Here is a 27,316-nt window from a genome sequence, read left to right as displayed (position 1 = left end):
CCCCCCCCCCCCCATGACCATCCCACACTCTGGACCCCTAGCATGTCTTTAACGTTTTGTAGAAGGCATGGCTTCTTATGCAATTATGGTGAATGCTGCTGAAAACCTCCTGCAAAGAGGGAGGGCTATTTTTGTTGGTGTGGGGCATTTAAAAAAGAAAAACCTTGAAACTCTGATGCAAAGCACAGTTAAGTGCCCTGTGCCAAAGGCACAAGCTTTAGACATTAGCAGAGGCCCCCTTCCCTTCTGATGCGCAAAATACTGCTGGTAGTGCCTTTGGTTAGTATTGTGTTGCCTAGTGTATGTGTGAAATTTGTCAACAGTACAACATGTAAAAACTATGTATAGAATGGAATAGTAAAGCTTCTGTGGCACAGTGAAATGCATTTTTGCAATGCTGTAATTTATTTTTACTACTCCCTCTTAATTCTGTGGTATTTTTAAAAGTCACTCAGCTTTTATGAAAGTTCTGAAACTTGGTTCAGATGCAAACAGTGCAAGAGAGATAATAAAACAGTCAATGATAAAGAAGAATTGTGTCTGTTCCATTTAAAGTTGTCTGGTGCCCTCATGTGGTGTTCAGTGTTTAAAGGTGATTGAGTGTAAGGTCATGAGTGTTTATAAAACACAAAGCTTTTCCCTTATTGAAGTTAGGCAGCAGTTTATGAAAGACTGTATGAAGCTCATTGCAAGAGCAGAGCCTTAAAATAAACAGTTCCCTTTTGTATTTACAGCAGATTCTGCAATTAGTTGCAGGAGTGGGGTCCAATGTGGTTTATGACACTGTCAAAGCTCAATAAAGGGGGCAGGAAAACCTAGTTTATTTTTCACAGCTAGTGTGTGGTATTAATAATCCCTGGAAAGATTAATTTCAAAGGGATCCTGACAACTGAAAATTTGTTTTTAAACTACAAGAGGTATAAATTCTAGGCCATGATGTGCTGGAATAGGCTTTGTTTAGTTGTTAGAATGCTTTCATTAACCAAAAAGAAGCATATGTAATCATGCAAATTCAGCATGTTCAAGATGACATTTGAGAGTTTTATTTTAAAAAATTTGAACAGCTGAAGCAATTACATTCTTTGGATGAAATCTTGGTCACGTGAAAGTCAACAGCAAAATTCCTATCGACTGAAATGAGGCCAGGCTTTCACCCTTCAGCCAGAGGCAGAACTGGTTATAAATAATGAGATTTGAATACTTCTTACACTAGACATATTTATTTCTTCCGGTTAAGCTTTGGAGCCTTCTCCAGCCCTTGAATATATTTCCGTTGTAGCTGGTATTCCTCTGCAATATAACCAAGAGTCCAACTTAAGTACATCCCAGAGCTAGGTTTTATTAATCAAAACATTTACCTTTTATAACTGACACCATCCATGTCAGCTCAAACTTACCGAGCAGCAGCTTGGCAAGATGGTTGATTTGGTTGCCTTGGATCTGGACCTGGACTCTGTCCTTTGCCCCAGGTAATGTGTTAATAGTGGCGCTGGCCTGTACTCTTTGCTGGAGAGTGTTGGCAACTAATTGCGGGTCTAGGCCATACAGTTCAAGATTCTTAATAATGGTCACCTGTGGATTTTAGCCATTGTCACAAGATTTTCATTTCATGAAAATTACCACCACCTACATAGCAGCAGTCATGACCCTGTCCTGCTTTTCTGATTAGAACTGGGCATTAAGGGTTTCCCCATTAGTGTCATGTTGTAGGCTCATGTACAAAATCTCGGATTGATTCAGTACAATCTGTTCTAATTTATAACCGCTCTCCACACACACGAAAAGCATAGCTGCAGGCAAAATATCAAAAGAATTTCCCTCAAACACAATGTGATGTGCTTGAAATTCCAGGGTCTTTAGAAAACATGCTTGATGATTTCTGTGCCAGGGCTAGGTTAACATTTTTAATGCACTCTAATCCTTAGAGTTCTAACCTGCAGGATTGAGTGACAGCCGGTTCTTGTTAGCACAGAACTACACCAGAGTCCTGGGCCAAGTTGTAGCAGTTTCCCAGCTGACCAGGCTACTATGACACCCCCCCCCCCCACACACACACTTCTCCTCCACAAAGGGCAAGACTGGCTATGCAGAAGCCCCAAACTCCAGCAAGGTCTGTCCTAGAAGTGCTGAACAGCTCCAGCATGGACTAAGAGGGGTTAATTGTCCACACCTCTTCCCTGGCTTTACCTTTTTATTCGATGATCTCTGTGCTACGGTTATGTCAATGGGATCAAGGTTTCCTTTCCTCACAATGGGTTCATGTCCAAAAAATGTCACCTGGTGGTAAGGCTGCAGTTGTTCCAGACACCTGAGAAAGGTAATGGCTTGAGTTTAGTTTGTCAGATACAGCAGGATGGACAAGATCTTTTTATTAAATCTGGGATCCCACAGATATGTAGACCATAGGATTAATTTCAAAGGGATCCTGACAACTGAAAATTTGGAGTGAAAATAGGAGTGATCATGGGTCTCAAAGTTCTGAGCACATGTTTAAGGCCATTTTAATGTAAGGATGTGTTGGAGGACAAATGTCGTGTGTGTGTGTGTGTACATAGATTGCATGTACAGAACTAGGTTCTGGTAGACTTGCCTTGTGAATGCTTATCAGAAAAGTTATCCATTTTTAAATATTACATTTTTAGGTTACTAGTTATTTGCAAGGTGGCAAAAAGAAAGAAAGAATGGAATTTACACTCTTAGCAATATCTGCTAAACTCATTACAAATTAAGGTTTATTTGTAGATATTTTTATGTTGACAATAAGGAAGCCACTGCCTGCTTCAGGGCTTAGAGTTAGACAAGACTACTACATGATGCAAAGCCATAAGTGCTAACTCTGAATCTTTGCAAATGTTAAAGCAGAGCCATGAAACAGGAATCACCTGCTCAGGAGATCATCCCATTTGAGCTTCAAGATCTCCTCTTGCTCCCATTTATCCAACAGGCAGTCACACAAGATTGGATTCACCTTTACAAAGCTGTAATAAAACAAGCTGATTAGATGCAAGCCTGCCCCATCTCTTCCCAGTGATGTGAAAATACAGCCTATGTTCTCTGCCAAGCATGCCCCCATTTGTCATCATTTCCATGACCTGCTTGTGAGTAATGGTGGATTTAGTTCAGCTCCCTGACAGGTGGTGACTAATTAACTTAAAAGCTCCACTGGCCTCCACACAAGTCCAGTGCATTTGTGCTGTAGTTTGGTTACACTGACCAAATTACATGTAAATTTTTTTGAATATTCCTTGCTACTCAAACAGATTTTCAATAAATTAACCTTTTGCACTGCACTCAGCTTGACTAGTGAAAATAAATGCACAAATAAGATTCACTTCTACTCACTTCTTGTTTGTTTCATCAACCAACTCATTCGTCTTTACATAGCTGATGATGATATTTCTCACATCGCTGCTGGAGAGGATGCTCCCTTTCCTATAGAAGGAGGAAATCATTACTATGTTGCATTAAGAAATCAGATGTTCATATTAACATTTGGTATTTCTAGAGTAGCTTGCATTCTGAGTATCGCAGGCTGCCACCATGGGCTATTTAAATTACAGCATGCTGCTCCAGCCCTGAATCAGGGCCACAACCGTATCTTAAGTCACCTCCATCCCCACCTTGGGCTGCAAGTTGTGCAGCATAGAATCTCACCCCAGAAGGCAGTTGTTTAACAGTACATGACAATTCTTCTCCTAAACTGCTGTGTAGTCAGGTAGAACACACTGTATCCTCTTGAAAATTCAAAGGGAGCTGAAATAAGTAGACTGTAAATACCTGATCTGGAATTTGGCCAGCTCACCTGAGTTATCACACCTATACTAGTCAACAGTGCTAAGGGATTCTCTGGTGACTAGGCATCAGGGCCTCAATTGTTCTTCTCATCCCAGCTATGTCACCAGCAATAGCCAAGTGCTCCTAGCAGCATGCTCTGACATTGTTTCAATACTGAGCAATGGAAGGTGCTGACAACTTAACTGTCACCATTCCCTTTAGCACCTGGCATAGGTCTTCCCTCTACATCTATCTGAATGCTGGCTTAGCAGGACAATTATGGTTTTATCCTATCTTCCTAGCACTTACTTGTGTCCCGACTCTTGGAAAAGTGGAGCCATTTTGGCTGAGACACCATAGAGTGGTATGATTTCAGGAGCATGGTACAGCTGCTCTCCGTCTCCACATTTACTCTCTGGGGCAGTTGACACAGCAGAGAACACTTCGGGGACAACAAATGACCTAATGCTGAAATGCAATAGGGAAAAACAACAGGGAGCTCAGTTTCACAATTGTTTCCTGGGTGAGAAAGTATTGGTGACTGTTTAGCTCTTACATTAACCTCCAGCTTCCCAGCAGTGTAATAGTCCTCACACAACTGACGCTCTGGTCTACACACTACAACTGGCTACAGGTGCAGGCCTGGCTGATGCACCTGACCCTAGCATCCTCTGTAGGGTGCCCGATTTTAAGAACTAGCAGCAAGGGGCAGGATTTTAAATCAGGAGGTAAAAAAATGGTTTGGATTGCACAAGTATCCTGACTTGCCTTGCTAATACCCAGCACAGCTCCTCAGCCCATGCTTGGGTCCTAGACTCCAGAACAGTTTCCCAGTTACTTGAAACAGACAGTTTTAAAGAGAGAGCCAAAGTGGCTTCAGGTACTAACCTTCCCCTTAATTCCAATGCCAGTTTTATGATGTTTACAACTGTATTTTCCTTATTCCTTTTTCAAATTTCTCCCCCTTTTTCTGTATGAAAAATACACACACACACACGTGAAAGTGACTGTACATGAATTGCTACCAAATACCCAAAGCGTACTAAAGAGGTAGAAACTTTTTCCTCTAATCTCTTGCTGTAAAAGGTTGGGGGGGGGCAATCATAGCAACATCTGTCCATGTGATTAAGAATATCCATATTGACAAGAATACCATCATAGCTGAAGTGCTGCAATCCCTACTAGGTAACAGTAAAACCTCAGACACACAAGTGTGGCACTTTAAAGTAGATGGAGTTCAGACAGACAACTGGGAAATGACCACTTTTGAAAGAGGAGGACACAACAAGAGAGACCAGGAAACATCAGGGGCAAGTGCTGAATAAATATGCCAAGTCTCAGCTAATCAGAGCTCTGTTCTTGCTTCCCAGCATCTGAGACTGCAGCCCTGGATCCTGTGCTTGGAGGTAAAGAGATTTGGTGAGTTGCAGGTTTGGTCTGTCAGCAGGTCACATGTCTGGGGTTTCAGACTCCTGAACAGAGCAGGTGAGACACCCTGTTTGTTAGCATCTGTGGGAGGAGCATAAGGCTTGAACCCCTAGGTCTTCAATCAGACCCAATGTTTCAAGTCTGAGTAATGCAAAGGGGTGGACATAAGCAATGACAATTAGTATTTAAATCAGTTGCCAGGTGAACTCCAGAGCAGCAACAGTGAGGGAGAGGGGGTCCTCCTCCTTTAGGGATGGTGCTACACTACAAGGAAACAACTGTGGTGACTGCCTTGGATGCGCTATGTTTTCCTTTCTGCCACACACACACACACACACACACACACACACACACGAGATTTCTGATGCATGAAGTACAAGCCAGTGAACATGCTGGAGAAGAGACATGGCCTGGAAGTGCAACTTTCAACACTGCATCGCATTCAATAAAACATTTTAGACAACCTGCATGCAGGGTGTGCAAGTCTGATGTCCACAACTTAATGAGGATGTTGAAAAACTGGAGAAGGTGCAGAAAAGAGCCATAAAAATTATTCAAGAGCTGCAGAAAATACCTGACAGTGAGAGACTGAGCTCAGTCTGTTTAGCTAATCCAAAAGACTAAGAGGGGACTTGATGAGCATATCTGCTTTCATGGGGAGAAAATACCAGGTACTAAAAGACTTTTTAGTCTTGGTGGAGAAAGGCAGAACAAAAGTCAATGGCTGCCAGCTGAAGCCAGACAAATTGAAACTGGAAATAAGGCACAAGTGTTTACCAGGGCATTGTGATTAGCCACTGGAACAAACTACAAAGGGAAGTAGTGGATTCTCCATCTCTTGAGGTCCTCAAATTAAGACTGGATGAATGCCCTTCTGGAAAATAGGCTTTAGCCAGACAAGTTATGAAATTTAATAGCTTGTATTATGCAGGGGGTCAGAAAGAAAGCGTTAATGGTCCCTTCTGGCCTTAAACTATCAAAAATCTATAGTAATAGCACTTGGTGTGGCTCTTTCATCTAAATGTGTCACTTTACAATCCAATCTCACCCTCATGAAGCAGATGTTAGATGAGGCTCTGTGCCTCAGTTCCCCCATTTGTAAATTGGGGATGATGTTACTTATCTCCTGTGTAAAGTGCTTCATAGGAGCTTGGATAGACCAGTTCACCTACCTCTTGGGTGGACTATTTTACACTGTACAAGACCCCTACATAACAGTTTAGTGCAAGTAAAGAATATAAGGGCCATTTAAATGGGGAATTGAGGTAGACAGACTAACTACCTGAGGTGAAATTTGGTTGCCATCCCTAACTCATATGAAAAAAGCAGCGAGATCACAACATTTTACATCGTTAACAACTTCAGTGCCATTTATAACAACTTACTCGGCGTGTTTCCAGTCTATATGCACTATACTCTCCACCCCTTTGTTCAGCTCCTTCACTTGTACAATCTTCTGCTGCTGCATGTACTGCAGGAACTTGGAGAGCTGAAGGGGAAACATCAGGCACATTGAAACTTTTGTTCCTGCTGCCAGTGAGCCCAAGCCATCCAGTCTCTGCTTTGGGAGCTGCACAATCATCTCAGTAAGTGAGTCACAAAACCGACTTACCATAAATGTAAGTCCTCAACTCCATAAATGAAACAACCCCATGGAAGTATTTTGCATGCTCAGTGCAGTCTAGCATTGAGAGCAAGACACCAAGGGTTCCATTACTGGCTCTGCAACTGATTTGTTGTGTGACCTTCTTAGGGCCACCTGCTCTCCCAGCTGACATTTTAATTCCTTGCTCTAGTCTATGAGAGATCAGCTGCTAAGATCATGTTAGCACTGAAGAGGAAAATAGGATCAGCTTGCAGTTAAGGCACTGAAAAGGGACTCAAGGTGATCTGGGTTCAAATTCCCACCTCTGTGACAGACAGTGTGTGACCGTGGGCCAATCACTGCTTTTCTTTGTGGCTCAGTTTCCTGTCTGTAAAACAGGAATAATCAGACTTTCTAAGGGCTTGTCTACACTTGAAATGCTATAGCAGGACAGCTGCAGCATTTCAGTGTAAACACTGCCTACACCAACTGGCGGGGTTGTCGCACAGGTAATCCCACTCCCCGAGAGGCAGTAGCTACATCTAAGAATAATTCTTCCATCAACCTAGTGCTATCTATGCTGGGAATTAGGTCAGTTTAACTACACCACTCAAGTGTGGATTTTTCATACTTCTGAGCAACATAGTCAAGCTGACTTAATTTTCTAGTGTAGACCAAGCCTAAATTCCTTGGGGACGATCTCCTAATCTGTGTATGGACAGTACCTAGCAAAATGGATCCCCAGTTTTGATTGGTGTTCCCCCTAACACAAAATAGTATAGACAGAGCTAGCAATATTTGATTGACCCATACAAATGATTTCAGGACAAGTTAGTCTACCAAGGTGATACTGAACAAGTGATGAGAGAAAATAATACAATCCATGTCTTTGGGAAGGGCTTCTTTACAAGGGGGCCTAAGAACTTTACCAGGTTTTTTTTTTAAATATATAAACGTAAATATCAAGAAATCTCACCTTCTTGTAGCTTGATTTCTTTATGTCTAATTGTTGTCCTTCTGGGCTACAAACAGATTAAACAATTAAACCTTTAAGATACAACAAATAGCGGGAACCAAGGAAAAATATTTGATGTTTGGCAAGATTAACAATAAATGCAGTTTTCAAGAGGCTCTGTGCTAAAAGCTTCTTAGTGGTGTTAATATAAATTGCACATGGGAAAGTAGATTTAAATGTTGTATTTGAGATAATGGAGTCTGTTTTGTAATCGGCAGAGGCAATGCTGACATTCCAATGTGTTAGGTGTAACACCATCAAGGGCATGTCTGTAATATACAGTCGTTTCCTAACTTTTTTCTGCCAAGGATCCGTTGGCATCTGACTAACCTTCCCAAACCCCTTTCAGGTGTTAGGCATAAGTTTCATGATCTTATTTTTTTCTATTAGGTTAGTTTATTATTTATTTTAAAAATAGTCTCACAAAGGAACCAGAAGTAAACAGTTTGCAGTTATTACATCCCCCTTATTTTCACATAAACTACGATTTGTGGTGTAGTCCTGAATGGGCACTACCAGAACGCCCCCACTGGCATGATCTCTCACACATGGTGTGTGCAAGATCATGATGCACAGACGATGCTATGTTGAGAACAAAATAGCATCCTCCATGGAGAAGTGTTGGAATGCTGTTCTGACCCCACTGCAGTACTCCTCAAAGGACATACTCACCCCCCATAACCCATGGCAGAACCCCAGCGGGCCAGGAACCCTACTTTGGGAACCACTGGTAGTGTTTTTAAACTTGCACTAATTGCCAATGGCTATTTGAAGAGGGAAATTGAGGGAGACAATCCTGGAATAAACACTTGCAGAGTCCAGGGTAGGATGTATAAACTTGTTAGCCAACTTGAGTTGATTGGCAATCAAATGACTTGAACTCTAGGGTAAACATTCACCATAAACACCTGAATTACATGAAAGGCAGCAGCTTCATCGTAAATATCTCACTGTCCCACAGCAATTTCATTTAAACCCACGGATGGTCGTCTTACCACATACCAGCATGAGAACATATGGTTGCGCAGGAAGGTGCTGGTCAGTAGAGGGAGCTCTGACTTCTTCACTTTACATTTTAAGGCATGAAAAAAACATTGATGCAGTAACTCATCCATTCGCTCTGTAGAAACACAAACATTTCTCACGGGCCTCTGTGCAGAAAGGGAAATCGTGCTCACAAGAATGATTTCTCATTCATCTAGACCTTTATATTTGTATTGATTCCTCTGAGTTTGCATCTTACAATGTTAAATCATTTTGATTTACACCAGGGGCGGCTCTAGGTATTTTGCCACCCCAAGCACAGCAGGCAGGCTGCTTTTGGCGGCTTGCCTGCGGGAGGTCCCCAGTCCCGCGGGACCAGTGGACCCTCCGCAGGCATGCCGCTGAAGGCAACCTGCCTGCCGCCCTCGCAACGACCAGCAGAGCCCCCCCCTCCGTGACTTGCCGCCCCAGGCACGTGCTTGGAGCCACCCCTGATTTACACACTACGTTCACCACATCTAAACAGCAAGACTGGGAGCCAGGATCTTGTGCATTCTAATCCTAGTGCTGATACCAACTCTCCGCTGTGGGCTTGGGATAGTCATTTAACCTCCCTTGTGCCCAAGGTTTCCCCATCTCTAAAATAAGGATAATAGTGTTCACCTCCTACTCTCCCCCTCTCCAGGGTTTTATCTAGATTAAAGTAGGAAGATCAAAGGTCTAAGAGTTATTATGAAGTGGAACTGAGTCTAATGATATAAATTTGTTTTAAATACAATTTCCTTTAAGATATCATAGGCCGAATTCTGACTTTCACCCTGCTTATTGCCTAGCTCTACTGCAGCCTATTAAACAGGGAGCCACTTCTCATACTTCACTCAGGTGAGTTGTTTTCCCTCTGTGAACTTGGGCACACAGAGCCTGCAATCCTTCGAAAAGCACTTTCCCAAAGTGGTTTGTTTGCAGTGCACTGTCGGTGTGGCATTTACATAGATCATTTCTACAGAGTGCTGCTTCTAGTTTAAGATTCCAAAAATGGCACTCCCGACTGACAAGGAATTAATGTTTTGAGCCCAGAAAGGGACACTTATTGTAAGTCGTGCTCCAGAAAAGCCTCACACCAGGCAACTTTTGCTCAGGGGAAGCAGCTTTTACAAATATGGACCTTTTGGCTGAAATTCTCAGTTTAAAAAGTGTCCAGTCCCAGAGAAGTTTTTCCTTCCTAATGGGATACTGGAATCGCTTACATCTGAAACCAGCTTGGCTGCAAAATTATTAGCAGCTCCCCCTGTAGGCCCATCTTGGGCTCACCTTATCTACTCAAGAGGTAAGTGTCTCTTTCTTTAAGCACTGGAATGGGTTATCCAGGGAGGTGGTAGAATCTCCATCCTTAGAGGTTTTTAAGGTCAGGCTTGACAAAGCCCTGACTGGGATGATTTAGTTGGGGATTGGTCCTGCTTTGAGCGGAGGGCTGGACTAGATGACCTCCTGAGGTCCCTTCCAACCCTGATAATTCTATATTCTTTTTATCACCCACTTTGGCAACATTTGTGAAGCTTGTCATGCCAAAAAACCTCACTGAATTGATTATCATCATCTACACCATGTCATGAAATACAATATTTGAACACTAAGTTTTCTGCAGTATGCCAGAGGGTGCTTTCTAAAGCACACCATCACCCAGGGTATCCTTTGAGCATGGAACCTTCAGCACTGCTCCCACAACAATTACATTTTGCTTAATTCATATATCTCTCAAAGCACTTTAACAAAGATAAGTATAATTATCCCCATTATACAGATGGGGAAATGGAGGTGTAAGGAGAAGTGAATTGCCCACAGTCACGTGTTAGGTGAGTGGCAGAGCCAGGAACAGAATCCACATCTCTCTCAATTCAATGCTCTAATCACTTAAACGCAACTCATAACACAAGCGGAACCAAAAGAGGGAAGTTTTGGTACTACACTGAAAGACTGTCACGTTGTCAGCTCCAGCAGCTTCAGGCAAACCAGTTCCCTAGAGCCCAGACCACACAGCTTGCTGAGAACCTTCACCTCACTGAAGCCAAGGAGAATTCAGCCCACCGAGACACATGCTCAGCAGCTAAGGCATGAGGCTGCTGCTGAATTGCTGCCTGTCCATCAACTAACAGGCAAATCCCTGGGACAGCCAAGAGACTGAACATAAGAACAGCCACACTGGGTCAGACCAGAGGTCCATCTAGCCCAGTGTCCATCTTCTGATAGTGGCTTCAGAGGGAATGAGCAGAACAGGTAATAATCAAGCGATCTATCCCATCACCCATTCCCAGCTTCTGGAAAACAGGCCAGGGATACCATCCCAACTAATAGCCATTAATGGACCTATTCTCCATGAATTTATCTAATTCTTTTTTGAACCTGGTTATAGTCTTGGCCTTCACAACATCCTCTGGCAAAGAGTTTCATGGCTGACTGGGCGTTGTGTGAAAAAAAAAAAACAACACTTCCTTTTGTTTGCTTTAAACCTGCTGCCTATTAATTTCATTTGGTGACCGCTAGTTCTTGCATTATGAGAGTAAATAACACTTCCTTATTTACTTTCTCCACACCGGTCATGATTTTATAGACCTCTATCATCTCCTCCCTTAATCATTTCTTTTCCAAGCTGAAAAGTCTCAGTCTTATTAATCTCTCCTCATACAGAAGCTGTTCCATACCTCTAATCATTTTTGTTACCCTTTTCTGAACCTTTTCCAGTTCTAATGTATCTTTTTGGAGATGGAGTGACCACATCTGCACGCAATATTCATGGAATACTCAGTGAGGAAAGGGAGGTGTTTATAGGTCAGCATGATACCCAAGGAGCCACATTATGCGCACAATGATTTCTGTATGAGGGCCCTGGCTCACAGCAGTCACTACAGGACTTTTCAAAGGATTGCAGGCTCCGTGTCCCTCCACAGTTCAAGAACTGGGCAGCCACTCTCAGTACAAGCTGACGTATACGTAAGGCTTGCTACAGCTATTCAAGCAACAGGAACACATGGGAATCTAATACAGAAGTGACAGCTACATAAGATCACAGACACACAACTTGGTTTCATGTTCATGCTGTAGTACCTTGTGGAGTTCTGCCATCTTCCATTTCCGGCTGAAACTCGGCGATATCTTCAGCCATTTCTACAGCTCCAGTCTCACTGGGTTCCTCCTCCTCCTCCATCAGCCTTGCACAACCATCTCCCTCCTGCAGGCTCAAATTGCCAATGTTCATTTGTAGCGATGGGGCAATGCAGAGATCGCTGTCAGGCTCCAGTCCCTTCTCGTCTTTGTCATCGTCATCAGTGCTTTCCAACTCCGCAGGCTCTGCTACCAAGGGAGCTATTACGGGTGGGTAAGACTTGTCTCCAAATCCCCTTTAAAAATAACAAAAAGCGTAACGCCGCTTTATTGATGGTTCTTTACTCTCTTGATACAGGAGGGTTCCCAATATAGCTGTGAAGCATCCTGTGCTGAAAAGCCTGGCCAGTCCCAGCTAACTGTTACAAAATCATGGAGGTAGAAAAATACAGATCCATCAAGTGATGAAGAACCCACCCCATGCCTAGGTAAGTAAGTTGTTCCCCTGGTTAATTACCCTTGCTGCGAGAAGTCTGTACCTTATTTCTAGTCTGAATTTGGCTTCTAGCCATTGGGACTCATTCATTTAGCAGACAAAGGCATAGAGTCCTCTGGTTTCAGAAATCTCCTCCCCAGATAGGTACTTCTAGGCTCATCAAGCCACTTCTTATCCTTCTTTTCCATAAGCTAAGTAGGCTGAATTTCTGAAGGTGGGTTTTTCAGCTGATGGTGTTTTTGGTGTTTTGCAGCTACTAGCCAGCCCAAAAGCAGGCCAGTCAGGATCCCAGGTCCACTGAGAGGCAACTTGTCACTGCCAAGCCTACAGCAGTCATGCTTTTGCTGTCCCCAAATACTCGTTTTGATTTTTAAAACCCCTTGTGGTGAAACTGGTGCACATGATAAGCACCAGACTGTTAGTCCAGGAGGCTCAAATCCTTTGTTTATCCACACAACAGGAATAACACAATCAGCAGCAGTGCAAACTTCTCTCACACCATGCCTTAACTCTAATCGGTGGCTTTGGCCTACCAGAGCTGAGAGGGCAGTGGAGTCTCCATGGCTCATTCAGGTCTGGGCCTCCCACCTGTAACTCGGAACAAGGAGGACGGCTAGTGCCAGGTGGGATGGCAGTTTTGTGACATGCGTACTTGAATGTCAGGGACTGGACTGAGACACACCCATGTCCAGTTCATTTCATGTAGGCCGAACAGCCATCCAATGGCATTACATTTTGACCCCAGCTGACCTCAGACCATGGAGCTCTGAAAACAAGCTAGTGGGACACAGACAGGCTCTTGCAGGGTTCTAACCAGGTAACACACCCAAAGTACCTCTCTGTGGATACCAGTAAGAGTGAAAGTTATAGTAATCTCCTTCTGCAGAACACACATTTTATAAGAGAACAGGCGGGGGTGGTGGTTACTTAAAGTCCCAGCAGAGACTGTTGTCTAGGGAAAATGGGAATCAAGATTTGGCTATACTTTTTCTTTAAAAGAAAATCAGTGCACAGTTAATGCAGAGCAAAAAAGTACTAAATTAAGGCAGAGTAACAATGGGCCAAATTGTTCATGATGCAGCTCCATTAAGCTCAAAGTAGTTTCATTAGAGATTAACTTCCAATATCCTGCGTTTATGTGCACATGCACATAAAAGGACATCAGGGCAAACCCCTACTCCTGCTAGAAGTAGATGTTAAAATTCCCACAGAGCATGGAGTAGACCAAACATATATTGTTAAAGGGTCATCCAAAATCTACCCCTAAACAGTATCCAACTATGTATCTACTCTGCCTCTGCTGGGAGCTAAACCTTTGGTCTCTTATACTAACTTAAATGGAACAAAGGGGCCCAAAGAGTCAAAGATGTTAACATGACCCAGTCACTAACATTAAGCCCTGTTAAATGAGGTTCAGGATTTGGTATATGGAAACCTCAGATTGGTTAGTACCACGACAAACACACCATTAAGAATTCTTTTACTCAAGATAGAGAAAATAAAGGAAAACTAGTTAAAGTATTTGAAATGTTAAGTACTAAATAAGGCTTTCATTTTAACAACATCCCTTGTTCCCTTTCCCTGGACAGAGCTTTTAAGGGGGGGTAGAGGGGGAAATCCCCTCTGTTTGATGGTCTTTTAAATGGATTCAAGATGGTAGCAACTGTCCCTCTGGGGAAATGAGAAGTTAGTTGAGATGGGTTGTTGCTGCTAGGGTGACCAGATGTCCTGATTTTATAGCGACAGTCCCAATTTTTGGATCTTTTTCTTATATAGACTCCTGTTACACCCCACTCCCTGTCCCAGTTTTTCACATTTGCTGTCTGGTCACCCTAGTTGCTACTAGTAAAGCCAACTCTTCTTCCTACAAGACAAAACAACACAAACACACAAAAGGGCAGAGAAAACAACAGCACAGATAGAAAATGCAGCTTCTGTCTCTGGTGTTGACTCTCACTTGCAACCTCGCTACTGGAAAAACACAGGTCCATCACCTGGTCTTAGCAGCTACTCCAAATCCTGGCAAACCTGTACCAGTATTGGGCTATTTAAGGCATTGCTTTTAGCTGTCTCTTTTTGGTCATAAGCTTACAGCAATGTTGCAAAATATGCAGCCTTGGCTGGCTAAGCCAGACTCTTATTAGATAGAAGGAAAAAAGTGGGATAGAAAAGAGAAGGAATACAGTAGGGAAGGAAAAGGACACATTTTGCAACCCAAGTGGTATTCAGGAATTAGCTGGAGCCAGTGGAAGTGGCAGTGGTCACCTGGCTCCCTCTGAGCCAGTCTGGTTAGAACATCTCTCAGGATTAGAAATCAGATGGTCTGAGGTCCCAGGAGATGGTGAAGCTTGCTCCAGTAGCCAATTTATTCTATGCCACATCTATCTCTTTAAAGACCCAAAAAAGGAGTGGGGGGTCGAATAGCCCATCTCCTCATTATGACATTCATGAATTATGCTTAGTTTCTGACACCCCAATTTTGGCTCATTGATTTTTTTGATTTTAGCTTTTCTTGTTTACCAGGCATGATCTTAACACTGTCCTGATTTACAGCAGTAGTCCTTTTGTCTGGACTAATTCAGCCTGCCTGCCTTGCTTTTGTACCTTTTCCTGACAACATGTGTGGTTAGAGGTTATTGTGGCATTCCATGAACTCTCTCACCTCTCACAGCTGAGCTCACAGTTAGGGTAAATTTGTAGGGCCTATTACAACAACAGGTTCCAGGTAGTACTCACTCACCTCATTTTCTAAGACACACTGTACTCTTGTCTGCACACTCACCATAAGTGGTCTGTATAAGCATGCAGCACGGTGAAGCCCTTCCCCTTCATTCCGGCAGCCAGCATCTCTGCAGTGGACATGGTAGCGACTCCTACTGCTACCGGGGCTCTGAGAACACAGTATCAGAACGGGAAATAGCTAAATTTTCATGCTACCTGGAACATATGACTCCTAAGCTACCGCAGCACATTAGCTTTCTTTTGCAATGTCCTTGCTAAGGGAGGCTAATTACTATTCTCTGACAGTTTTACACTGAATCTATTCTTTACACAATGCAATTTCAAGGCATCAGGATACCTTCTATTTTCACCCACTCCTCTCTACTATGCAAGGTCTTCTCCCAATACCGCCCGACATGAATTGTCTCTGGACAGCCACCCTTTCTTAACATAATTTTCTTTCTGCTAGAACAGGGGTTGGCAACCTTTCAGAAGTGGTGTGCCGAGTGTTCATTTATTCACTCCAATTTAAGGTTTTGCGTGCCGGTAATACATTAAGGTTTTTAGAAGGTCCTTCTCTCTAAGTCTATAATATATTACTAAACTATTGCTGTATGTAAAACATTCAAAAAAATTATTTGCTTAGGAAGCATCATTTAAAAATTAAATTAAAATGCAGAGCCCCCCGGACCCAGGCAGCGTGAGTGCCACTGAAAATCAGCTTGTGTGCCAACTTTGGCACGCATGCCATAGGTTGCCTACCTCTGTGCTAGAAGCTGGGATGGGACTACAGGGGATGTATCACTCAAAAGTTGCCCTGATCTATTCATTCCCTCTGAAGCATCTGGTACGAGACACTGTCAGAAGCAGAGTGGATAAAAATCAGATTGTTTTGATAAAATGCTTTTTGAGGAAAAAAACCTATCTAAAGATACTTTTCATTAAGATACATTATAGCTCAAAGATATCTCATCACGGAATAGGGATTATAAATTCTAATTCTATAGCATGAGACAATATATTCATGTAATGTTTAAGAAAAGTTTTGTAAATGAGTTCCAATAGTTCATGGATTAGGGACCCAGTTTTATGGGATTCCAGGGGCTTCTGTATAGATTATTTAGGTTAATCCTACCTACCCAATGGGTCTCAGTGCTCAGTCTAGAAGATACCATCCGAGATGGTTAGTTTTGCGGTTCTCAAACTGTGGATTTGTGTCTCCAGGGATAACACGCTTGTTAACAGCAAAAATGTTTTTTGTTTTTTTAAAAAAGTTTGTTGTTGTTTTTAATTTCATTTAACTATTTTAGTTTAAAAACAATTTTAACAAAAATAAACCTGATTTTCAAAAAACTTGACTGTTTAAATTCAAACATTAATATGCTTGTTTTGTTAAAATATTATGTTTGCTATTGAAGAAAAAAAATCCAGAATACATAACGTTGTTGTTTTAGTTAAATAAAACAATGTAAAATGTCTATCTGGTGATGTTCTCCTCCTAATACAGCATGGCAAGAAAATCCTCCAAATATTAATGATTAGTCTATTGAACTGGAGACAGTTCACCTCCCAATGACTTCATAAATATCAGCTACAATTACCTTTGGTAAATGAAATAACCGAACAATCGTTCATTTTCTTATATAGCTGTAAAACGAATCTGAAAAGTTTTCAAAATAAATCACTTTCAAAATGTATAGCGTGTACCTTCTAAAAAGGAAAACTACATCTCTGAGTTCTGAAGAATATGTATTAAGACTATAACCACCACCAAGAATTCACTTTTATGTAGAAATCCATGATTAAATCGAGTCTTCCTGACTAGTGATTTAAATCATGATTTAAATCAAATCCACCCTGGTCAGAAGACAGGATACCAGGTTAAATAGACCATTGGTCTGACTCAGAATGGCCATTCGTAGGTACTGCATGAGCCAGCTATCTACCTGCCTTTCTCCTTAGGAGGAGACTAATTTACAGGGTTGCGAAGAGCACTCAAAACAATATTTGGAAAAAAGCTTTGAATTTACAGGGTTTAAGCACTCTTTTAAATTTGTAAAAGTGTTCTGCTTTCACAAAACAAAAACCAACCAACCCACCCCAACAACACTGGTAAATTCTGTGGTCCCTGCCCCCCATACTTCAGAGGAGAAATTAGCCCATTTCCAAGAGAAAAACTGAACAGAATTTCATTTTTATTAAAAATGCTCCTATTTCAAAACACAACTCTTAACATTGAAGAAAAATCTTATATTTATTTGAACATTGTGCATTTTATGATTCAAAACCATTCAATTTGCAAAATTCTTCACCAAAAGCGAAATCTGGAGGACACTAATGATTATGCCACAGCAAAATTGCGAATATTTTTTGCAGAATTTCCCAAAAATCAGAGTCTGCCTTCCTATTTTGTTTCTCCTAATCCCTCTCAAAATCCTCACATAAAAATGCTACTTTTCTTCCCTCACTGTAAGAGAAACTATAGATAAATTGTACCTGTTTCCCACCAGGGTGATGGCACAGAGAGTGCCCTGCTGTACCTGAGGAAGACCACAAGATGGCACCATAACTCCTGGCAGCATTAGATCTAAGATAAAACAGTAAAGAGCTATTAGCATCTGCTCTGCTTTAAAGAAGGGTTGCAAGCCAGTGACCACCCAGCCACCTCTTCTGCCCTCAGCCCTTTTGTTATTCAGCAGAAATACAACCCTGGTAACAGCTAAGCACATGCCAGGTAAAACACAATCTCCTGTGTGCCTGCTATCAAGTTAAGAACACTTTCCAGTTTCCTTCCAGAATTGGGTGGGATAACCGGCCTGATTCAGGGGGGTACTGAGCCACCCTCATGTCCCAAAGGGCACGAGACACAGCTGAGTGTCTGCTCAGCAACTGATAATGTCAAGGTCAAAGGGACCATTAGGAGGAAGAGGTGAACTCTATGTAAAGGACCAATTGAGTAACTTGGCAGTAAGTTTGTTTGCTACCACAAGGGAACCTAGTCCTGTCCCACCTCCTCCCCCCCAGAGGAGCCTGGTTTCTAGCAGAAGACAATGGCTTCCTTCCAGCCATTTTTCTGGTCTCAGACTCAGAATGACATTTTCTAGGCTGACTCGTAACATTTCAGTGCAGTGTGGAAATCAAGTATTTTCCTTAAAATACAGTCCTAACATATCTGTGGTATTTATTTGCACTAAAGCAGGTTGATTTTTCATTTTGCTATAAATAGCATCACTTCCCTTTTGTGACACATAGGAAAACAGGATTTTCAGAGAACTATAAGGTAAATGATTTGCCCAGGTTCTCGAAGCACATCAGTGGATGAGCATGGAATTAAAACCCAGGAGTCCTGACGCTCAGACCTTCCTTTTCTATCTCACTAGACCAAACTCCTCAAGAGTCCAGGAGGCTCCTGCCCTAAAACCCTTAGAATGCACCAAACAATTCAGCAAAGCAATGGCAGAGGCTGTTAGAAAATCTGCCATGTGCCACTTAGCTTTAAGGCTCAGAACCAAGGCAAATTTTCACTGAGGTGCTTTAAAAATTGACTGTCAGGATCAATTTAAACCTAAACTAAACAAGCAATCCAGAAGCCAGTAGCATAAAACAAGAACTGCTAATGAATGAGCTGCAGCCACCACTTAGGTTACTTACACTTGAAAATACTTCACCCTTCTATACACAATCTAAAGAGTATGGATGGGGAAGGAGCACCTACAAAACCATCTTACCATCCTATTAAAATAGAAACAACACACAGATCCAGAAGAGGCCCATAGGCCCAAATCTAGAAGAGATATTTAAGTTCTAAACTTCTGTTGAAATCAATGGAAGTCAAGAGCCTAAATACCTTTGTGGATCTGGATCACAGGCTCTTATATAAAACAATCCTGCTGACAAAGGCAAAGCTACTTTGAATCATGCGCACCGTACAAAGTATTTTCCATATGGAAGAAGATTCCCTTCCCCTAATACCTCTGAGCTGGCCCCTCATCATGGATTCAAAGGTAAAGCCCTCCACCAAAAGCTTCTAATTCTGCACACCGACACTGCAAATGCTGCAAGAAAACAGGGCTCCAACACTCTGCCAGGAGCTCATCCAGTACATTACTGTTAAAAGGCTTCATTCAGCCTGGTTGTTAAATTAAATTACAAAGGAGGGAAGCTTTGGGCAGCTAAACTGAGCCCATATATTTAAAATAAGGGTATAGGAAAAGGAGTGTTACCAACTAACCTTTTTCTCTTTCAGCCTCCTAGTAGGTTCTAGCTTCTTCTACAAGCCAGTGCAAGCCCCTTAATGTACTGCCCTCAGAGTGCAGAGGTGATTACCTAATTAGCTCCAGCTGGGCAAGCCCTCCTAACCTGACAGTGCCTGCACTGAGGGCAGCCGTGATCTTTCCTCTGCACAGGGACACAGTGTTAACCCTCTCCTTGCCAAATACAGCATTGTAACATCCCCCTCATAGGTTACACGGGTTGCGTGCCTAAGGGTATGTCTACATCTACAATTTTGCAGCGCTGGTTGTTAGAGCTGTATTAGTACAGCTGTACAGGGCCAGCGCTGCAGAGTGGCCACACTTACAGCAACCAGCGCTGCAAGTGGTGTTAGACGTGGCCACACTGCAGCGCTGTTGGGCAGCTTGCAGGGGTGTTCGGGGAACGCGAGAGCAAACCGCGGGGAAGGAGACCTGCTTGCAGGGGGGTTCGGGGAACGCGAGAGCCAACCGCGGGGAAGCAGGTCTCCTTCCCCGCGGTTTGCTCTCGCGTTCCCCGAACCCCCCTGCAAACCGCGGGGAAGGAGACCTGCTTGCGGGGGGGTTCGGGGAACACGAGAGCAAACTGCGGGGAAGGAGACCTGCTTGCAGGGGGGTTCGGGGAACGCGAGAGCAAACCGCGGGGAAGGAGACCTGCTTGATTACCAGAGAGGCTTCCTCAGGTATGCTGGGATACCTGCTTATTCCACGGAGGTCAAGAAAAAACGCTGGTGAGTGTCTACACCTGATGACCAGCGCTGGATCACCAGCGCTGGATCCTCTACACCAGAGGTTCGACCGGGTGTAGGGCCAGCGCTGCAAACAGGGAGTTACAGCGCTGGTAATGCCCTGCAGATGTGTACACCTCCTAAGTTGCAGCGCTGTAACTCCCTCACCAGCGCTGCAACTTTGTGGTGTAGACAAGGCCTCAGATATTGATCACGGATGGAAGCAAGGAGCAGAGCTCGACAGCTGAGTGGTCTGATCTGAGTAGACCAGTGGTCCCCAACCTTTTTGTGGCCAGCAGCACATTCATGTTTTCAGAAGAGTGTGGCAGGCGCCAACAATTTTTCAAGGCTTATTTTGTATTTGTACAGTAAATAATACAAAAAAATCATATTTAATATTACACAATATATGAATCCAGAGAGAAGCCACAAGGACAGAGAACACTGGAGCCCACAGCCCCAGAGTTCTCTTTCTCCGGCAGGCGGGAGGCCGCAGCTTCTCTCTCTGGCTGGGCAGTAGGTGGATGCACATAAATGCCCCGGCGGGCACCATGGCGCCCACGGGCACCGCATTGGGGACCACTGGAGTAGACACTTCGGAGTACTGCAGGCCCCTCACTCCCCAGCATCATGAATTTTTACACACACACACACACACACACACACACACACACACACACAGAAGCAAACACTTTTTCCCTCTCATTTGTGCTACAACAGCTTTCATCCAATCTAACACTGCAATATGCATCCAACTCTGGCTCCCACACTGGGATTGATTTGTGAAGTTCCTGGGCAAGGGAAGGAGCCGCACAAAGGTCTCAGCACCGCAGGATGAAGCAAGTAACATGTCAGAACAGATCTAGCAAATGATAAAGGCAAAAAACACCTGGCTGGATGCTTAGAGCCAAATGAAGAGATAACACAGAGTGGCCCTGCCTTGGCTTTACCATGACAGTTGGCTCCCTGCTCCCAAACTCCAGGCTGCTGCAAAGTCTCACCCCCTTTCCAGAGGCTTCTGCATCATTGTCTCTCTGCCCCTCCCCTCTGCTATGATGGCTACTGTCTCCAGGGTCACCCTCTCATCTTGGGCTCTGGCTCAGAGGTCAGTTGAGGCCACCTGGTTGCCAAGGGACACCAGAGACCTGAACCCCACTTTAATCAGCCTCCCTCTCCTACCAACAGGACCTTCTCCATGCAAACTAGGTCACTGCGAGTCAGAGGCTAGGCCCACTCCTCAGCTGTTTATCTCTGTGCCAGGCCACAGGACCAAGGGCTGCTTTCCACACAGGCCCCTCGGCTAGAAAGCAGCAGGCGGCCAAAGCACAGGGCCTCAGGTGCCACTGCAGCCCTGCCTCCACTTGAGGCAGGCTATGTGGCGGGAGAAAGGCATCCCCCTTCTAGACGCACATCCCCACACACGCTGAGAAGAAAGCGTTCAGATTCTGATCGGGTTTAGCTTTGAGGTCAAGCCAGGAGTAAGGTTTGAGGTCACACAGCTCTCATGAGCAGTTATGAGATTTCAGCTCAGAACGACAGGACTCATGATTCCGAATGGCATCTACAGCGGATTCTGGAAAACCAGACACCCTTCCTGTTCTGGAGCTGACCCACAGCCAAATCACAGGGCTGAGTTCAGAGCCAAGGGTTTGAACATAGCCCCCCATGTGACATGCACAATCCAAAATGTAGGAGGTGGGGGATCAGCTCTGAGACTGCAGCCGGGGCCCATCTCTAACACATGCACACACAGTGGCATCTGCTTATACTGAATTTGGATAGAGATGCCCCTAAAGCAAAGCAAAATGAAAGCAGCTAAATTGAGTTGCCCTGTGAAAGTTAATCACAACAAATGCTACAGAATGAGGAAACAAGTACTTCTAGAGTCCCAGTTAATGGCTGTTAAATCAATACCTTTCTAACCAATGCATGAGGAGCAACAACAGGCAAAATTCCAACTCTAGCACCATCAAATGGGAAGGGTCAATGCATTTGAACAGATTGACCTATATATATTTAGTTCACATACTGTACTTGTGGCTAATCGGTTTTCCTTTTTAAGGAGACAAAAAAAACACCACACTTTCAGTGCATCCTTGTGAACAGTGAGTTTCTGCCTTTTTTTTTTTTAAATCTTAAAATCTTGTCCTGCACTAGAAAAATTAGCTTAAAAAGGTACAGATCCAGAAGAATTAATTTCCGAAGGCAACTGACGCATGTATCACAAAGTAATGAGTTTTGATTCGCTTACCTGCTCCTCCTGCTAGTCTCTGTAGCACAGGGGGCCATGTTGAGAATGCCGGAAGAAGATCTGGATAGGACCACAGAGTATAAACTGTCCAAAAGAAAACCGATTTTAAAAACTTGGCATTACAGATGTCTCTAGCTGTTGCTTCTCCCCATCTTCAAGCCCCTGTAATAAAATTACAGCAGCACACCCTTGACTGTAACTAGCCAGATTCTTCTCTCACATGGTTAACAAATCAGGCTGCACAGCCCAGCAGCATCAAAATAACAAGCCAGTAGCTACTCACAACGAACAAACTAAAATGCCAATGTTTCAGTTTCAAGCTTCCAGTGGATTTTAATAAAGGATAGATAGATGATCTATGGCTATCTTGACACTGCCTTCTTTAAATCAATGATGCTTTGACCTGAATTGTTGTAACAACATGGGAGAGTCACTGAGTGGGACGAGAAAAATGATGGAACAGCATATTGTATCAGGGCAATTCAGTCTTTCATGCACAGAATTCCACATAAAGAAGGTTGAACTTCACACTCATGGCAGTTGTGCCTTACAGTAAGTGGGCCAGAAAGGAAGGATGGTCCGGCAGTAGCTTAGGATCTGGGAGACCTGGGTTTAAGTCCCCGTTCCACCCCAGACTTCCTGTGTGATCCTGGGCAAGTCACCTCTCTGTGCCTCAGTTTCCTATCTGTACAATAGGGGATAATACTGCCCTACATCACAAGGGTATTATAAGGATAAATACATTAAAGCATGTGAGGTGCTCAGATACTACAGTAATGGCGTGTACAAGTACTTTGAATAGATGGGAATGCACAGAACTTGTAGGAGAGTTTTATGTCTGAGAGGCAGGAGGGGTTGGGAAAGATACTCTATTTCATGACTCATACCTGTTGGATAGAAGGTTTTCTCCATTTCAAAAAGGACTGGGTTCCTGTTGTTGGCATAGACCGTGACAGCATCCCCTTTGTGAGCATACAATTTGACTACGTTGAGTTCCTCTCTGTTTGGAACAAGTTCTGACAGCTGTTCACTGCTGAGGGCAGGAAAAGCTGCTGCAACATCAGTCCGCAGTTTCCTCCTGTAAAGACAAATCTGTGCTGAGCAAATGTAAGGTGGGTTTTTTTGTTTCTTTTAATTTTGTAAAAAGACAGGGTACAGGCAGAGATTAGTCATGTCTAAGGAGACATGGGCTCAGGTGGGATCCTAGCTATACAGTGGTTCTCAACCGGGGTATACAGAGGTCTTCCAGGGGGTACATCAACTCATCTAGGTATTTGCCTAGTTTTACAACAGGCTACATAAAAAGCACTAGCAAAGTCCCTACAAACTAAAATTGCATAAAGACAAAATGAGAACATAAGCAATTTTTCAGTAACTTTGCTGTGATACATTTGTTTGTTCATGTCTGGTTTTGTAAGCAAGTAGTTTCTAAGTGAGGTGAAACCTGGGGGTACTCAAGACAAATCAGACTCCTGAAAGGGGTACAGTAGTCTGGAAAGGTTGAGAATGACTGTATTCGAGGCATTTAGCTAACCGTTCATTTCTTATGTCTCACTCATGGCACTGGGCGGCAGCAGCAAGGTGGCAGACACGCAGCAGCACTGCTCTAGTGACTGCAGGATCCACTCCCTCTGCTCACCCCTCAGTTCCATTCACATTTTGCCTCGTGCTCATTCACGTCACACTCCATCTGCTTTGAAGAAGGGCTTCAGCTTGCAACAGTCACGAACAACATACAATTCTACATCAGCAAAGCTGTCAGTGAAAATGCATCTATCTGAAGATGGAGGGCCTGATTCACTGTTGTCATGAACCTTTGTGGGGTCATTCAAACCAGCACAAAGTGGGTGTAAAACGTGAGAAAATCAGACTGGTAGAATTCTACATTCACTTTGCATGGGTGTAGTAACAACACAAATGTACACAACAATAGTGAACTGGGACCCCAAGCCTTCCTTCAGGTAAAGGCCATTGGTTAACTTAGGGTATGTCTACATCTACAATTTTGCAGCGCTGGTTGTTACAGCTGTATTAGTACAGCTGTATAGGGCCAGCGGTGCAGAGTGGTCACACTTACAGCAACCAGCGCTGCAAGTGGTGTTAGATGTGGCCACACTGCAGCGCTGTTGGGCGGCTTCAAGGGGGGTTAGGGGAACGCGAGAGCAAACCGCGGGGAAGCAGGTCTCCTTCCCCGCGGTTTGTTCTCGCGTTCCCCGAACCCCCGTGCAAGCAGGTCTCCTTCCCAGCGGTTTGCTCCGGTGTTTTTTGAACCCCCGTGCAAGCAGATCTCCTTCCCCGCAGTGTGCTGTCGCGTTCCCCGAACCCCCGTGCAAGCAGGTCTCCTTCCCAGCGGTTTGCTCCGGTGTTTTTTGAACCCCCGTGCAAGCAGATCTCCTTCCCTGCGGTGTGCTGTCGCGTTCCCCGAACCCCCCTGCAAACCGCGGGGAAGGAGATCTGCTTGCACGGGGGTTAGGGGAACGGGAGAGCAAACCGCGGGGAAGGAGACCTGCTTCCCCGCGGTTTGTTCTCGCGTTCCCCGAACCCCCGTGCAAGCAGGTCTCCTTCCCAGCGGTTTGCTCCGGTGTTTTTTGAACCCCCCTGCAAGCAGATCTCCTTCCCCGCAGTGTGCTGTCGCGTTCCCCGAACCCCCCTGCAAACCGCAGGGAAGGAGATCTGCTTGCACGGGGGTTAGGGGAACGCGAGAGCAAACCGCGGGGAAGGAGACCTGCTTCCCCGTGGTTTGCTCTCGCGTTCCCTGAACCCCCCTGCAAACCGCGGGGAAGGAGACCTGCTTGATTACCAGAGAGGCTTCCTCTGGTATGCCAGGATACCTGTTTATTCCACGGAGGTTAAGAAAAACGCTGGTGAGTGTTTACACCTGATGACCAGCGCTGGATCACCAGCGCTGGATCCTCTACACCCGAGTTTCAACGGGTGTACGGCCAGCGCTGCAAACAGGGAGTTGCAGCGCTGGTGATGCCCTGCAGATGTGTACACCTCCTAAGTTGCAGCGCTATAACTCCCTCACCAGCGCTGCAACTTTGTGGTGTAGACAAGGCCTTAGACTTAGTCTTCACTGCTAAAAAGGTATGTGTTTACTGTGAGATAGCTAACTAATGCAGCTACCCCTCTGAAACCTGTCTTGAGTCTGTATCAGTAAAGACAACTAGGAGTCCTTACCACACGCAGGGTCAGTGCTAACAAGGCCAATTCTATTAGGGTGGATGTGGCCCATTTCCAACAATTGACAAGTATCAACAGAGTGAAAATTCTTTTTTGTAGTGACCCAGCCCCTCTCAGTCTTTATTCAGGCCTAATTTGATGGTGTCAAGCTTGCAAATTAATTCCAGTTCTGCAGTTTCTCATTTAAGTCTGTTTTTGAAGTTTTTTTTGTTGAAGAATGGCCACTTAAGTTTGTTATTGAATGTCCAGGGAGACTGAAGTGCTCTCCTTCTGGTTTTTGAATGTTACAATTCTTGATGTCATATTTTTATCCATTTATTCTTTTGCATAGCAGCTGTCCAGTTTGGCCAATGTACATGGCAGAGGAGCATTTCTGGCACATGAAGGCATATATCAGATTGGTAGATGTGCATGTAACTGAGCCCCTGATGGTATGGTTGATGGCGTTAGACTCTATGATGGTGTCTAAGGCAACTCCCATCTTTTCATGTGCTGTATATTTATATCTGCCTACTATATTTTCCACTCCATGCATCTGATGAAATGGGTTTTAGCCCACAAAAGCTTATGCCCAAATAAATTTGTTAGTCTCTAAGGTGCTACAAGGACTCCTCGTTGTTTTAACTCAAGACAGTTACCTCAATATAAAATCCTAACAGCGACAAGGCCTGGGTGGTTTTAAACTACAGAGTAGCTACTCTGTCATCCCCATGCCTCCCACTGGATAAGTTATTGATGTAAAAACATTTTTTAAATTTTACTTTAACTGAAGATGCCTTCACAGTAAACACTAGTACTGACTGAACTTTGTGAATGCTAGCTTTGTGCTGCTAGGCCCTTCGTGGACTTGGTTTGTATTATTACAAATATTTAAAGTATGCAGTCCCAGGATAGTACGGGGATGAGGTAATATCTTTAATTGGACCAACTTCTGTAAAGCTCTGTGTAAACTCGAAAGCTTGTCTCTTACCAACAGAAGTTGGTCCAATAAAAGATCTTACCTTACTCACCTTGTGTTTCAAATATTTTTAGTGTTACTATGTTCCCTGCGGCATCATACTAAATATTACAAACAGACTTCCAAAGGCTAGCAGAAATACGGTAAGAGAAGTTTTCCTGTTAAAAGAAAGAAAGCCTTCAAAATTTGCCTTGCAACATGACTCAGAAACTGCCACATTATTTAAAGCCCATCTGTTTCACAGCTACTGTGTAAACCTGTCCTTGGGTGCAGTCCATCTGGCAATGCTTGTATACCAATGCTACAGAAAAAGAATCCACCTCACTTATTTGCAAGGAGATACATTGCAAACTCTCAGGAATGGCATTTAAGAAATAATCATAAAAAAGCCTCCCCCTCTTGTGATGCAGGATATTGCTGTCTCCTCTTCAGCAAGATGTAAAATCTGACTCATGCCTCTCAGAAATAGCTCCTGTTTACGCTTGTAACTGCACCTGACTTGAGGAGGCAGATCATGCTAGCCACCCTAAAAATCTCACCGTGGGCCTGGAGTGAAATTAACATAACTCACTCACCTATCAGACCCTTTGATGGCAGTGTTGGATTTCACCCTGAAGGCCTTGGAAAACATGATCCACTCCAAAGGGGGGCTGGGGGGGGGCTTCACGCCCTTCGTCTCTGCTCCCAAAACCCCGGCAGGCCGAGAGGCGCTGAGCCAGCCGTGCAGGAGGATGCTAGAAAGGCAAAAGCATGAGTTAAGCCCCAGGATTGCAGCGCTCCTGCTTCACTGCATGGAAGCAGCCATGTTACAGTCCTGCAGCGAAAAGAGCCCGTGTGGCAACAC

The 27,316-nt window shown here is 44.0% G+C and overlaps 1 protein-coding gene across 1 annotated transcript; it reads right to left on the bottom strand.

Moving 5' to 3' along the window:
• Positions 1-1,020: 1,020 nt before the first annotated feature.
• Positions 1,021-27,303, bottom strand: EIF2D (eukaryotic translation initiation factor 2D). Its single transcript, XM_050954035.1, has 15 exons — positions 27,048-27,303; positions 23,219-23,409; positions 22,332-22,415; positions 17,599-17,689; positions 15,164-15,271; positions 11,889-12,181; positions 8,805-8,922; positions 7,764-7,809; positions 6,588-6,691; positions 4,084-4,242; positions 3,343-3,432; positions 2,883-2,978; positions 2,188-2,308; positions 1,398-1,572; positions 1,021-1,290 (listed from the first exon to the last, which is right to left on the bottom strand). The coding sequence occupies exons 1-15, from the start codon at positions 27,101-27,103 to the stop codon at positions 1,220-1,222; spliced, it is 1,803 nt and encodes a 600-aa protein (XP_050809992.1). The 5' UTR covers positions 27,104-27,303; the 3' UTR covers positions 1,021-1,219.
• Between the last annotated feature and the right edge of the window lie 13 nt (positions 27,304-27,316).

This window comes from Gopherus flavomarginatus, chromosome 5, assembly GCF_025201925.1.
Source record: "Gopherus flavomarginatus isolate rGopFla2 chromosome 5, rGopFla2.mat.asm, whole genome shotgun sequence".
NCBI classification, from domain to species: domain Eukaryota; kingdom Metazoa; phylum Chordata; order Testudines; family Testudinidae; genus Gopherus; species Gopherus flavomarginatus.
The sequence above is the reverse complement of the archived record's forward strand: the minus strand, read 5'-3'. Positions and strand labels throughout refer to the sequence as shown.